This window comes from Orycteropus afer, unplaced genomic scaffold (genome assembly GCF_000298275.1).
Source record: "Orycteropus afer afer isolate SDZICR_OR568_19922 unplaced genomic scaffold, OryAfe1.0 scaffold00130, whole genome shotgun sequence".
In the NCBI taxonomy this organism is placed as follows: Eukaryota; Metazoa; Chordata; class Mammalia; order Tubulidentata; family Orycteropodidae; genus Orycteropus; species Orycteropus afer.
The window spans coordinates 4130551-4142660 of NW_006921717.1; the positions used below are offsets into that span (position 1 = coordinate 4130551).

General features: G+C 48.2%; 2 protein-coding genes across 2 annotated transcripts in view; one reads left to right on the plus strand and one right to left on the minus strand.

Annotated features, from left to right (window-relative positions):
- The first annotated feature begins 10659 nt into the window (after positions 1-10659).
- Positions 10660-11223, plus strand: TMEM262 (transmembrane protein 262). The gene is made up of 3 exons (XM_007944785.1): positions 10660-10833; positions 10934-11033; positions 11147-11223. Exons 1-3 carry the CDS (start codon positions 10660-10662, stop codon positions 11221-11223), a joined length of 351 nt encoding a protein of 116 aa, XP_007942976.1.
- Positions 11224-11535: 312 nt separating this feature from the next.
- Positions 11536-12110, minus strand: part of ZFPL1 (zinc finger protein like 1) — a 4356-nt gene continuing 3781 nt past the window's right edge. The window contains exon 7 of the mRNA XM_042781535.1: positions 11536-11722. Coding sequence (XP_042637469.1) covers positions 11536-11722 — 187 coding nt within the window. The remainder of the gene's footprint in view (positions 11723-12110) is intronic.

Here is a 12110-nt window from a genome sequence, read left to right on the forward strand (position 1 = left end):
CGGACCTAGGCCGGCCGCCGCCGCTGCCGCCATCTCTTCACCTGCAGCCCACAGGAGTGAGGTTGTGCAGGGGACCTGGAGAAGGCACTTCCGGGAAACATAAAGTTGTTGTTGAAACGAGGCAGTCCTTCAGCTTAAACGTCCCCCTGCAGTCCTCAGTGCTTTGAGACTAGAGTTCCCCTACGCCTGGCGTTCTCGAGCTAAGAAGTTCCGAGGGAGCCCTGCGTTCCGTCCGTTTTTCCGATGGGAGGATTTTGCGGATCTGCCTCGGTTTGCTGCCGTCCTAGGAGAAAGGCAGGCCGTGCCTCTCCCTATCTGCAGCCCACGGAATATGTCTCCAGTTGCAGGAAATGGAGCCTGCCATGGAACCAAAGAGACCTAGTTACCTGGGCAGCAGCTCAATTTTCCCCCGTTTCTAAAATGAGGATACATCTTTCATAGGGGGGGCTATGAGGATTAAATTCAGGTACAAGTACCTGGCACCGTGCCCCTAGGATAGTGTTTCTGAAGGCTAGGCCCTCCGACGGGTGTCAGAATTGCCTTCGAAATTATCTGTGATGCATGACTCTGGGCTCCCCCGAGACCCAGCTTCTTTTACAAAAGACTTCACGAAGTTCTGGTGCACACTTAAGTTCGAGAGCCCCAGAAGTGGGAAGTGAGCTGTTATATTGTGGGGAATTGCAGTCCATGTCGTGAAACAAAACGTGCATGAACTGTTGTACGGAAAATGAATTTGCTCTGTACACTTTTACCCAAATCACAATAAAAATTTAAAAAATAAATGATAAAAAAAAAAAAAATGAGAGCTCCTATTATACTATAAAGGAACTCTGGCAGGTCAGTGCCTTAGGCATTTGATTGCTAACCAGAAGGCTGGTGGTTCAAACCCACCAGCCACTCCACTAAAGGAAGATGGGGCAATCTACTTCCGTAAAAATTAACCCTATTGGAAATCCGACAGGGGTCACTATGAGTCAGGATCTATTGGATGACAGTGGGTATTAAACTATAATTAGAAGACAGATTCAACAGATCTAAGTGACTGATGGGATGTGCTGAGAAGTTGACTGGAAACAAACTAAACTAAACTCACTGCCATTGAGTCGTTTCTGACTCATAGTGACCCCTCCTTGGGTTTCCAAGGTGGTAAATCTTTACAGAAGTTGATTGCCTAGTTTTCCTTCTGCTGAGTGGCTGGTGGGTTTGAACAGCAGCCTTCTGGTGAGCAGTCAAATGCCTTAGTCACTACTCCACCAAAGCTCTTGACTGGAAACTCTGAGACTAATTCCTGGGTTTCTAACTTGAGTGAACTTGCAGCTATTGACAGTGGTGAGAGCCCAGGATAGGAAATGACTTGGACTTTAGATTGAGACATGCTGAGTTTGAATGGATGAAAAGGAGAACAAGACTGTTCTCACCATGGTGCTTACTTAGGATGGCCTGCAGAAAGGGAGGTTGGAGTGGAAACAACCCAATCTTTGGCAGGGGTATTGAGGGCCAAACAGCTTGCCACCTGTTTTTGAACAGTCTGTGATCTCTGGTGGCATAGTGCCTAAGGCATTTGACTGCTAACCAGAAGTTTGGCAGTTCAAACCCACCAGCCACTCCATGGAAGGAAGACTGGGCAATCTACTTCTGCAAAGATTTACCACCTCAGAAACCCAAAGGGGTTGCTATGAGTTGGAATCAACTTGATGGAAGTCAGTTTGGGTTTGGTTTGGTGATTATATATATATATATTTAATGGTTGGAAAAAAATTTAAACAACATTTTATGACATATGAGAATTATATGAAGTTCATATACGTGTCTATAAAGTTTTTTTTTTTTTAAGTGTGATTTGGGTGAATGTTTACAGAACAAATCTGTTTTCCATCCAACAGTTCATACACATTTTGTTTCATGACACTGATTGCAATCCCCATAATGTAACAGCTCTCTTCCTGCACTTCCTCCCTGTGGTTTTACCTTTTCCCTGTGACCTATCCTATGCATTCCTGCCCCCGGAGCTGTCTCCCTGTGCAAGTGCTGCCCTTCTGATCTCCCATGGTTGATCAATCTAAGGAGTGTGCCTACCCGGTCTAATTGTTCATTGTAGACCTGTCTGTTGTTTGGAATCCATGGGAGTGAGTTCAATTCCAGCCCTGAAGGGTGACTAGGGGTCATAGTCTCAGGGCTTTCAACAGTCTCTGTCAGACCAGTAACCCTGGTCTTTTTTATGATTTTGAGTTTTGTTCCACATTTTTCTCCCACTCCATCCTGGATCTCCTATTTTGATCCCTTTCCAAGCGACCCCACTATCACACGTGACAGTGATAGCTGGGCACCATCTAGTTCTTCTGGTCTCAGGGTCATGTAGGCTGAGGTTTGCATGGTTCAGTAGTCCTTTGGACTAATTTGTTATCATACGTCTTTGATATTCTTCGTTCTTCTTTGTTCCGGAGGAGAAGAGACCAATTGTTGCATCTTAGATGGTCCCTTAAAAGCTTTTAAGACCCCAGTTGATACACAACAAGTAGGATATAGAACAATGTTTTGTGCAGTATGTTATGCCAGTTGAGCTTGATGTCCCCCATGACCATGGTCCCAAACCTGCAGGCCCCATGACTCATTCCCTCAAGGTGTCTGGCTGTGGTTAAGAAGTTACCATAAATGTTCTGTCTACAGAGTTTTACTGGAATATAGACATATGCATTGGTTTACATATTATTTATGGCTGCTTTTGGAGCACAAAAGGAGCTCTATGGGCCTAGTGCTTAAGGCATTACACCAGAAGGCTGGTGGTTCAAACCCACCAGCCACTCCTCGGAAGGAAGATTGGGCAATCTACTTCTGTAGTGATACAGCCTCGGAAACCCAAGGAGGGGTCGCTCTGAGTCAGGTCCGACTCGAGGGCAGTGTTTGTGGTACAACAGCAGAGTTGACGGATGCCAGCGGACCCTAGCAGCAGAAGGTATAGCAGTGGGCTTTCTGGCCCATGAAGTGCGAACGCTGAGTGTCTTTGGGCAGGAGGCTTGCTGGTGGAGTGGAGAGCCTCTCTGGGCACCTAGCTTCAGAACTAGAAGAGCTTTGTAACACTTGCTGGAGTAGGGTAGAGGCCAAGAGACCTCATGGCTGAGAGGCCAGGGTCAGAAGCATGCCTGTGGCACAGCTGAGAAGACACTACACTGATTGAAGAACTGTATCCTGGCTTGTTTCTGATCGTGAAATGTATCCGTTACTTTCCCAATAAACCACATAATTGTGAGTGTTGTGAGTTCTGTGTGGCCATTGCAACCAATCACCGAACCCAGCAGAGAAGCAGGGAGAGTGCCATGGGAGGGACCACTGGTTTCAGAATTGGTGAAGAGGCTGGAGCTGGGGCATGTCTGACCTCCGCCCCATAGGAGTCAGCCTCAGGCTCTTGATGCTGATGGTGATTCTCTCCCCCCCACGTGAAGTCAGAGTTCACACATCTCTACCCCTGCCCTTTTCCCTGCGCGCGCACACACACACACTGCTTACCCTGGTTATCCTATTCTAACATTCCCAGTGAAATGCCTATCTAGTTGCCATCAAACTGAGTAGGGACCCTCTGATGGATTTATAAAACGTAGTTACATGTTCGTTCTATATTTGGAAGCCATGTTCTAAGTTTTCAAAAACCACTCTGCTAAAACAAATGGTGTGATTTGAAAAACGTTGTTAAAGTTATGCTTGTATATGTACACCTGTTGTCGTTAGGTGCCATTGAGTCAGTTCCAACTCACAGCAACACAATGTACAACAGGACGAAACACTGCCTGTTTCGTGACATTGACTGCAAGCCCACAACGTGCCAGCTCTCGCCGCCTTCTGATCTGCACCTCCTCACGATCACCGCCGTGTTCGAGCCCACTGTTGCAGCCGCTGTCTCAATCCATCTCATTGAGGGTCTTCCTCATTTTTGCTGACCCTATACTTTTCCAACCATGATGTCCTTTTCCAGGGACTGGTCCCTACTGACATGTCCAAAATCCTTGGGATAAAGTCTTGCCATCCTCAGTTTTAAGGAGCACATTGGCTGTACTTCTTCCAAGACAGATTCTTTTGGCAGTTAATGGGATATCCAATACTCTTCACCAACATCATAGCTCAAAGGCATCAGTTCTTCCTCAGACTGCCTTATTCAGTGTCCAGCTTTCACATGCATGTGAGGTGACTGAAAAGATTGTGTGCTTGGGTCAGACATAGCTTAATCCTCAAAGCAACATCTTTGCTTCTGGAACACTTTAAAGAGGTCTTTTCCAGCAGATTTGCCCAATGCGATATGCTGTCTGATTTCTCGACTGCTACTTCCATGGGTATTGATTGTGGATCCAAGTAAAATGAAATCCTTGACAACATCAATCTTTTCTCCATTTATTATGATGTTGCTTACTGGTCCAGTTGTGATGGTGTTTGTTTTCTTTATGGTGAGGTGTAATCCATACAGAAGGCTGTAATCTCTGATCTTCATCAGTAAGTGCTTCAAGTCCTCATTGCTTTCAGCAAGCAAGGTTGCATCATCTACACATCACAGGCTGTTGAATGAGTCTTCTTCCAATTCTGATGCCGTGTTCTTCTTCACATAGTCCAATGTGATAGTTAAGGTGTGTGTCAATTTGGCTGGGCCCAGGTTTTGAGTGTCTCGGCAGCTAAGTGTAGTTATTCCCATGATGGTTTTATAATCACCTCCATGGTGGAATCTGCTGTGAGCAGCTAAGTTGTTTAAGTGAGTTATGTTTGGGGTGTGGCCTGCATCCAGTATATAAAGGGAAGCTTTGAGAAAGGTCTCTAGCTTGTTGGCACTTCTGGATCCTGTGTTTGGCTGGGCCTTCATCTCCAGTTCCTGGACTTGAACCAGCAGCCTGCCATGTTGCCTGCCAATCTTGGGACTGTTCCATTTTACCTGTTGATTTTGGGTTCGTCAGCCTCAGCAGCCAGCAGTTGAGTGAGTAACAAGAAGCCTCCAGCTCCAGTGGGCCTGGAACAAGAGGCAGAGCTGAAGCCCAAGGTCGAGGGGCCTTCACCCAGTCCCTAGAATCAGCACTCTGGATTCAGACTTCTAGCCTCCCCAACTGTAAAATAATGAATTCCTGTTTGTTAAAGCCACCCATTTGTGGTATTTCTATTATAGCAGCACTAGAGAACTAAGACATCCACCTTCTCAGATTATTTGCTCAGCATACAGATTGTATAAATATAGTAACAGGATACAACCCTGATGCGCAGCTTTTGATTTTAAACCACAAAGTATCCCCTTGTCCTGTTCAAACTATTGCCTCTTCATCTACATACAGGTTCTGCGTAAGCACAATTAACTGTTCTGGAATTCCCGTTTTTTGCAATACCATCCATCACTTACTTGCATAGTCAATAAAACACAGTTACACATCTTTCTGGTATTCTCTGCTTTCAGCCAAAACCCATCTGACATCAGCAAAGATATCCCTCGCTCCGCATACTCTTCTGAATCCAGCTTGCATTTCTGGCCATTCCCAGCGGATGTACCAATATAACCACTTAAAATTATCCTCAACAAAATTTTCCTTATGTGTGATAGGAATATTGTTTGATAATTCCCGCATTCTGTTGCATCAACTTTCTTTACATTGAGCACAAATACGGATCTCTTGCAGTCAGTTGGCCAGGTAGCTGGATTCCAAATTTCTTGGTATAGATGAGTGAACTTTCAGTGTTGCATCAGTTTGTTAAAACATCTCAATGGGTATCCCACCAATATCTGTAGCCTTGTTTTTCAGGCAGTTCCTTCACTGCAATTTGGACTTCTTCCTTCAGTACCATTGGTTCTTGATCATATGCTACCTCTTGAAATGGTTGAACATGGACCAATTCTTTTTGATACAGTGACTCTGTGTATTCCTTCCATCATCTTCAGTTTTGTTTTCCACATTGTATTTATTTGTATTGGGATTTGGGCGAGAGTTTTTGGAGCACATTGGTCTCCCTCTCAACTATTCATACGTTTTCTTTTGACTGTGCCATCCCCAGAATGTGACAGCACTCTTCCCACTTCCTTCTTGCATGGACTATATTTTCCTTCACCCTAACTTCCTATCCCTTCCTGCCTTCTAAGCTCTATTGCTGGAGAAATGCTGCCATTATGATCTCATAAGGTTGCTTGTTCTAATGAGTGCATACTTCTCTTGGTGGTGTTCACATTTTAAGCCTGTCATCTGGCTGAAAGTTGAGCCGGGGCATGAGTTCGGTCCCAGGCTTGCAGTGTGTCTAAGGGTCATAGTTTCAGGGGGTTCCACCAGTCTCTATCAGATCAGTAAGCCTTGTACTTTTCATGATTTTTTGTTTCACATTTTTCTCCCACTCTACCAGGGACCTCCTGTTGTGATTCCTTCCAGAGCGGTCAGCAATGATAGCCAGACACCATCTAGTCCTTCTGGTCTCAGGGAGGCTGGGATTATGTGGTCCATTAGTTCTCTGGACTTTTGTTTCTTTGCTTTTTTTTTTTCACTCATCTCTGCTCCTGACAGGGAGCTTCTATCTTCTTTTGATGCTTTCTGCATCATTCAATATTTTGCCCATAGAATCTTTAAATATTGTGACTCAAGGCTTGAACTTTTTCTCCAGTTCTTTCAGCTTGAGAAATGCCAAGCATGCTCTCCCCTTTCGGTCTTCTAGCTCCAGGCCTCTGTACATTTCATAATACTATGCCCAAGCTGCCCTCTGAAATCTTCTGTTTAGCTTTTTTCTCTCATCATTTCTTCCTTTCGCCTTAGCTACTCTACATTCAAGAGTTTCAGAGTCTCTTTTGACATTCATTTTGGTCTTTTCTCTCGTTCCTGTCTTTTTCATGATGTTTTGCTTTCTTCACGTACAAAGTCCTTGATGTCATCCTGTAACTCATCTGGTCTTCGGTCTTTAGTGTCCAATGCAACAAAGCCATTCTTGAGATGTGTCAGGCGGGAACACGGCAGGCCAGGCGGGTAAAGGAGTAAGCCGGAAAGAATTACAAGAACTGTTCAAGCAAGGGAGTGGATGACCACACCCTATACTAAACCCCAGCACATGACCTTGGTTTATGAAGACCCTCAACTATTTCCTGCCCACTATGTTAACGAAGGGAGCTCTGGTAGCATAGTGGCTAAGACACTTGCCTGCTAACCAGACGCTGACGGTTCAAACCCACCAGCCACTCCTCAGAAGGAATGTAGGGCAATCCTACTTCTGTAGTGATACTGCCTCGGAAACCCAAGGAGGGGTCGCTATGAGTTGGGTTTGACTCCACAGCACATAACAACAACAACAACATGTTAATGAAAGGAGCTCTGGTGGCATAGTGCCTAAGGCACTTGACTGCTAACCAGAAGACTGGCAGTTCAAATCCACCAGCCACTCCTCAGAAGAAAGGTTGGGCAATCTACTTCTGTAGTGATACCGCCTCGGAAACCCAAGGAGGGGTCGCTATGAGTCCCCTCATAGCGACTATGAGTCGGGGCTGACTTGAAGGCACATAACAACATGTTAATGAAGTGTTAATGAAGTGCTTTAGCTCTACTTCCTGCCCCCATGCTAATAAGGTGCTTTAACCTTATTGGTTCCTGTAACACATACGCTGCTCTCAATCCGGTCCTCTAAGAACAAGGAAGAAAATCACTATAAAAAACCCTTTCTTTTACCTGGCCTGGGCCCCTCTCGGGGGGAACGCGTAAACCTCTCCCGGGAACACAGAATAAAAACTTCCATTTAACTCCACTTTTGTGCATCCTCTTCTCCTTACTGCGACCTTACAAGATGGTCTGTCAATTCAGGTGAGTGAGACTCAAGGTCGTACTTTGGCTCTCTTGGACATGCCTGAATTTCCTTCAGCTTCAAACTGAACTAGCATATGAACAATTGATTGTTCTGCAGTCAGTCCCTGGTTTTGTTCTGACTGATGATATTGAGCTTCTCTGTCATCTCTTTCCATAGATGTAGTCAATTTGATTCCTGTGTATTCCATCTGGTGAGGTCCAAGTTATAGGCCCCATTTATGTTGTTGGGAAAAAACAAAAAAGGTATTCACAATGAGGAAGTCATTAGCCTTGCAAAATTTTACCATGCCATCTCCCGTGTTGTTCCTATCATCAAGGTATTTTCCAACTACCACTCCTTCTGTGTTTCCAAGTTTCACTATCCAATCACCAGTAATTATCAATACATCTTGACTGCATGTCCGATCAATTTCAAATTGCAAAAGTTGGTTAAACCTTTCTTCAACTTTGGCATTAGTTCCTGATGCATAAATTTGAGTAAGTCGTATTACTGGTCTTCCCTGCAGGTATACAGACATTATCCTATCACTGACAGCGTTGTACTTCAGGAGAGACAAAATGTTCTTTTTAATGATGAATGTGACATCATTCCTTTTCAATTTGTCACCTCCAACATAGTAGATTATATGATTGTCTGATTCAAAATGGCCTATACCGTCCATTCCAGCTCACTAATGCCTAGGATATTGATCTTTATGTGTTCTGTTTCCTTTTGGATGATTTCTAAGTTTCCTAAATTTATACTTTGTACATTCCACATTCTGTTTATTAATGGATGTCTGCAGCTGTTTCTTTTCATTTTGAGGCATGCTACATCAGCAAACAAAGGTCCCAAAAGCTTTACTCCATCCACGTCATTAAGGTGGACTCCACTTTGAGGGGGCAGTTCTTCCCCACTCGTATTTTCAGTGTCTTCCAACCTGAGAGGCTCATCTTTCAGCACTGTATCAGAGAGTGCCCCACTGCTATTCCTAAGGTTTTCACTGGACAAGCCTTTTAGGACACCACCAGGTCCTTCTTCCCTGTTTCTTAGTCTGGAATCTCTGCTGAAACCTGTTGTTGTTGTTGTTATGTGCCGTCGAGTCAGCCCTGACTCATAGCGACCCCTCCTTGGGTTTCCGAGGCAGTATCACTACGGAAGTAGGATTGCCCAACCTTCCTTCCGACTGCTGAAACCTAGTGCCATGAAATCACATAAAGAAAGGCCCAGAGCCAAACAAGAGACAGCCATATGAGTTGAACATTTACCTGAGGTAGACATACTCCTTGGAGAGATCAATCATGGGAGAAAGAAGGGCTTTTATACACAGGGAGACAGCTTAGGGGGCAGGGGTGCATGGAGGGATGGACACAGGGAAGAGGTAACTATAGGGAGGAAGTGGGAGGACAGCTGTTGCGTTGTGGTAAATTGTGGTCAATGTCATGAGACAAAGTGTATGTGAACTGCTGTATGGAAAGTGAATTTGCTCTGTAAATTTTCACCCAAATCACAATTAAAAAAAAAAAAGAAGAAGAAGAAGGGTCCAGAAGCCACCCACCAAACTGCTGAAGGGGTTACCTCTGTTAGGGTGGGAATAGAGGAGGGAGACTTGTCACATTTTCCTCTGTATGCTGGCATGGTATTCACATTTTTTACAAGAACATACTCACATGTTAGTTGGATAATTTGTTTAAATCAGAGCTGAGGCAAAACCAATAGTTTCAGCAGTGGGACCGTGGTTGGACACAAAGGGCATCACCCCCTTTAACGTGGTAGGGATGAGGGTCTGAGGGACTGCTGTGATTACTAACACTGACTGGGCAGCAAGCAAAGATGGCAGGTGTGGGACACCAGTCCAGCTTCGGAGAGGTAGGACTTCTGGGGTTGGCTAACCTAGGAAATATTTTGCAGGGCAGGTGGTTAGGGAAGAGGCTATAGGGGGGCTGAGTTCAGCTTCAGTCCTTTCCTCCTCTCCTCTCTTCTCTCCTACTTCAATTCCTGGCAGCGTATGTCCCACCACTCCATTTTGGGCTCTTTCCAACATATTTCGTTGACAGCCTCGGGGCTCTGCCTTACACAGATGGCGGTCTTGTCTTGCTCCTGGCTTTGCCCCTGCCCAGTCACCAGCCTCATGATCGCTTTCAACACCAAGTCCCTCATCCACTGGCTGTGCCGCCAGGACCAAGAGATTCCCTCTGTGCCTCCCACTCATGTGCAAAACGGGGTTCACGCCACCAGCCCAAGCTTCCTCTTGAGCCACTGGGAGGGAGATGATGGGTGTGAAAATGCTTTGAGCACCTGAGGGTGGCAAAGAGAACAAGTCAGCATGGAGTCCTGAAGTAACACCTGGGAGAGGAATGAAAAACCCAGTTGCTCTCTGGGCCCCATCTGAGGAGGGCATGGGGAAGCTACTAGGAATAGTGCCAAAGGACACTATTGTCCCCTCCCTAAGTCCTCCCCATCAGGGCCGGAGCAAATACTTGGAACTTGGTGGGGGGTGATCCCAAAGCCTCCCCAGACCTGGGTCCTAGCCTCATCCTGGGACCCACCCCGACTGTGCCGAGTCCTTCATCATCCGCAGAACGTGCCCCCACTGTGTGCCCTCTGGGACTGGGGAGAAATGCAGGCGCACACTCTGGGGGGGTGCGGGAGGCTGTCCCTTCACTAGTGGGATGGGCCCCTCATCAGTGCCTTTACTAGCACCCCCTGCACAACTCTGGACTAGCAGACCCCAGCCCGTGTTCTGGAATCTCATTCTCCTCCGTGTTCCCGTTCTAGAACGCTGCTGCTGTTCCAGGCTGTCCTCTCTGGAGCAGGAGGGTGTGCGCTTCCTGGGGCAGTGGCAGCCGGTCAGGCTCTGCTGCTGGACTCGAGCCTCTGGCCGCCGGGATGCGCTGGCGCGACCGCCTGGCCGTGCTCTTCTTCCCACCAGGCCTGATGCTCACCATGGCGGCATTCACGCTGCTCTGTGTCCACCTGAGTGTCTTTGCCAGCGACGTGCACAACTTCTACGTCACCCACCACTACGACCGCATGAGCTTCCGCTACACGATCGTCCTGATAGTAGGGCCAGGGGTCCACGGGCTGGCTGGGGGAGCCCTGAAGGGCTGGTGGCAGCCCACTGTTGTGTCGGGGGCCACTCTCCCACTGGACGGACCTACAGTTCTCCCAGGTGATCAGCATCTCCTGGGCTGCCATGGGGTCACTCCAAGCTGAGATGATGGATGACCAGTACGTTCGCTGCTTTGCCCTGATCGTCCTGAGTGAGTCAGGGGCAGGGGACTGTGCTGAGGGTGGGGAGCTCAGGAGCCCAGAGACGTGGTGGGGGCAGGCAGGGAAAGGACAGGGGCTGACGGGAGTGTTCTCCTCTGCCCAGTATTAAATGGAGCCATGTTCTTCAGCCGCTTGTCCCTGGACTTTCTGGCCATCGAATACCGAAAAGAGAACCACTGAGGCCTGGGGCTGGGGTGGGCTGGGAAGGGGGAAGGAAAAGGCACCTTGGTCTTTGAATAAAGTCTGTTGTTTATTTCCACCTGTCAGCTCCTTCGTAGGCAGCAGGGGAGGCTGGAGGCTGAGGGGAGGCAGGTCAGGAAAAAGCTTGGGCTGCGGGGACTCCAGGCCCTGCCTGCAGCCACTCTGCGGACTCAGCTTTGGACCTGGGCTCTTAGTGTCTCAGGTTCGAGGGAGAAGTGTGGGGAGCAGGGCCCCCAGGCCTCCCTGCCTCTGGCCCCCAGGTCCTAGGCTGGCCCAGCCACAGGCGAGAGCTCAGGAGGGCCCCACACGGATGTGAGGGTTCATGAGTGGGTCCAGGTTGGGGTCACTGTCGGCCGCAGCCCGGCCCAGGCGAGACATGAGGGCGAGGAGGGCCAGGAAGCCCAGCAGCCCCAGCAGCAGCAGCAGCCCCGCCCGTTGCAGCAGGGTCAGCGGCCGCTTACGGGGCCCGGCCCGGCTCCTGGGGGATGGGGGAAAAGTCTGGTCAGGCGCCCAGCTCCTGGATGCCCCCACAGCCTAGAGAGGAGCCCTGGCACGACACTTGTCTTCCGGCCCCAGTGCCACTGCCCCTGAGCCTCGTCTCCCCGTCTGTGCCATGGGAACAGTCGTGTCTGCACCTGCCCGCTATGTGGGGGGGTTATCGTGAGGCTCAACTCAGGTGGGGCACCCAACTGTTGTATAAACGTGACCGGGTCCTGCACCTGGAACCGTCTCCAGGACCAGGTGTTGCCAGAACAGGGAGGGGACTTGAGGAGCCCGACGGCGAGCCTTATACGTAGCAGGTGAGGAAACAGAAATAGCCCGAGACGGGCCGACCCAAGACCCCCACGGCCAAGCCAGGCATCTCC

Excerpts from the sequence above, each read along its gene's own strand:
- TMEM262 (XM_007944785.1), top strand. The coding sequence starts at position 10,660 with ATGCGCTGGCGCGACCGCCTGGCCGTGCTCTTCTTCCCACCAGGCCTG. Across the intron at positions 10,834-10,933 it reads GCTACACGATCGTCCTGATA|TTCTCCCAGGTGATCAGCAT; the intron begins GTAGGGCCAGGG and ends ACGGACCTACAG. Across the intron at positions 11,034-11,146 it reads CTTTGCCCTGATCGTCCTGA|TATTAAATGGAGCCATGTTC; the intron begins GTGAGTCAGGGG and ends TCCTCTGCCCAG.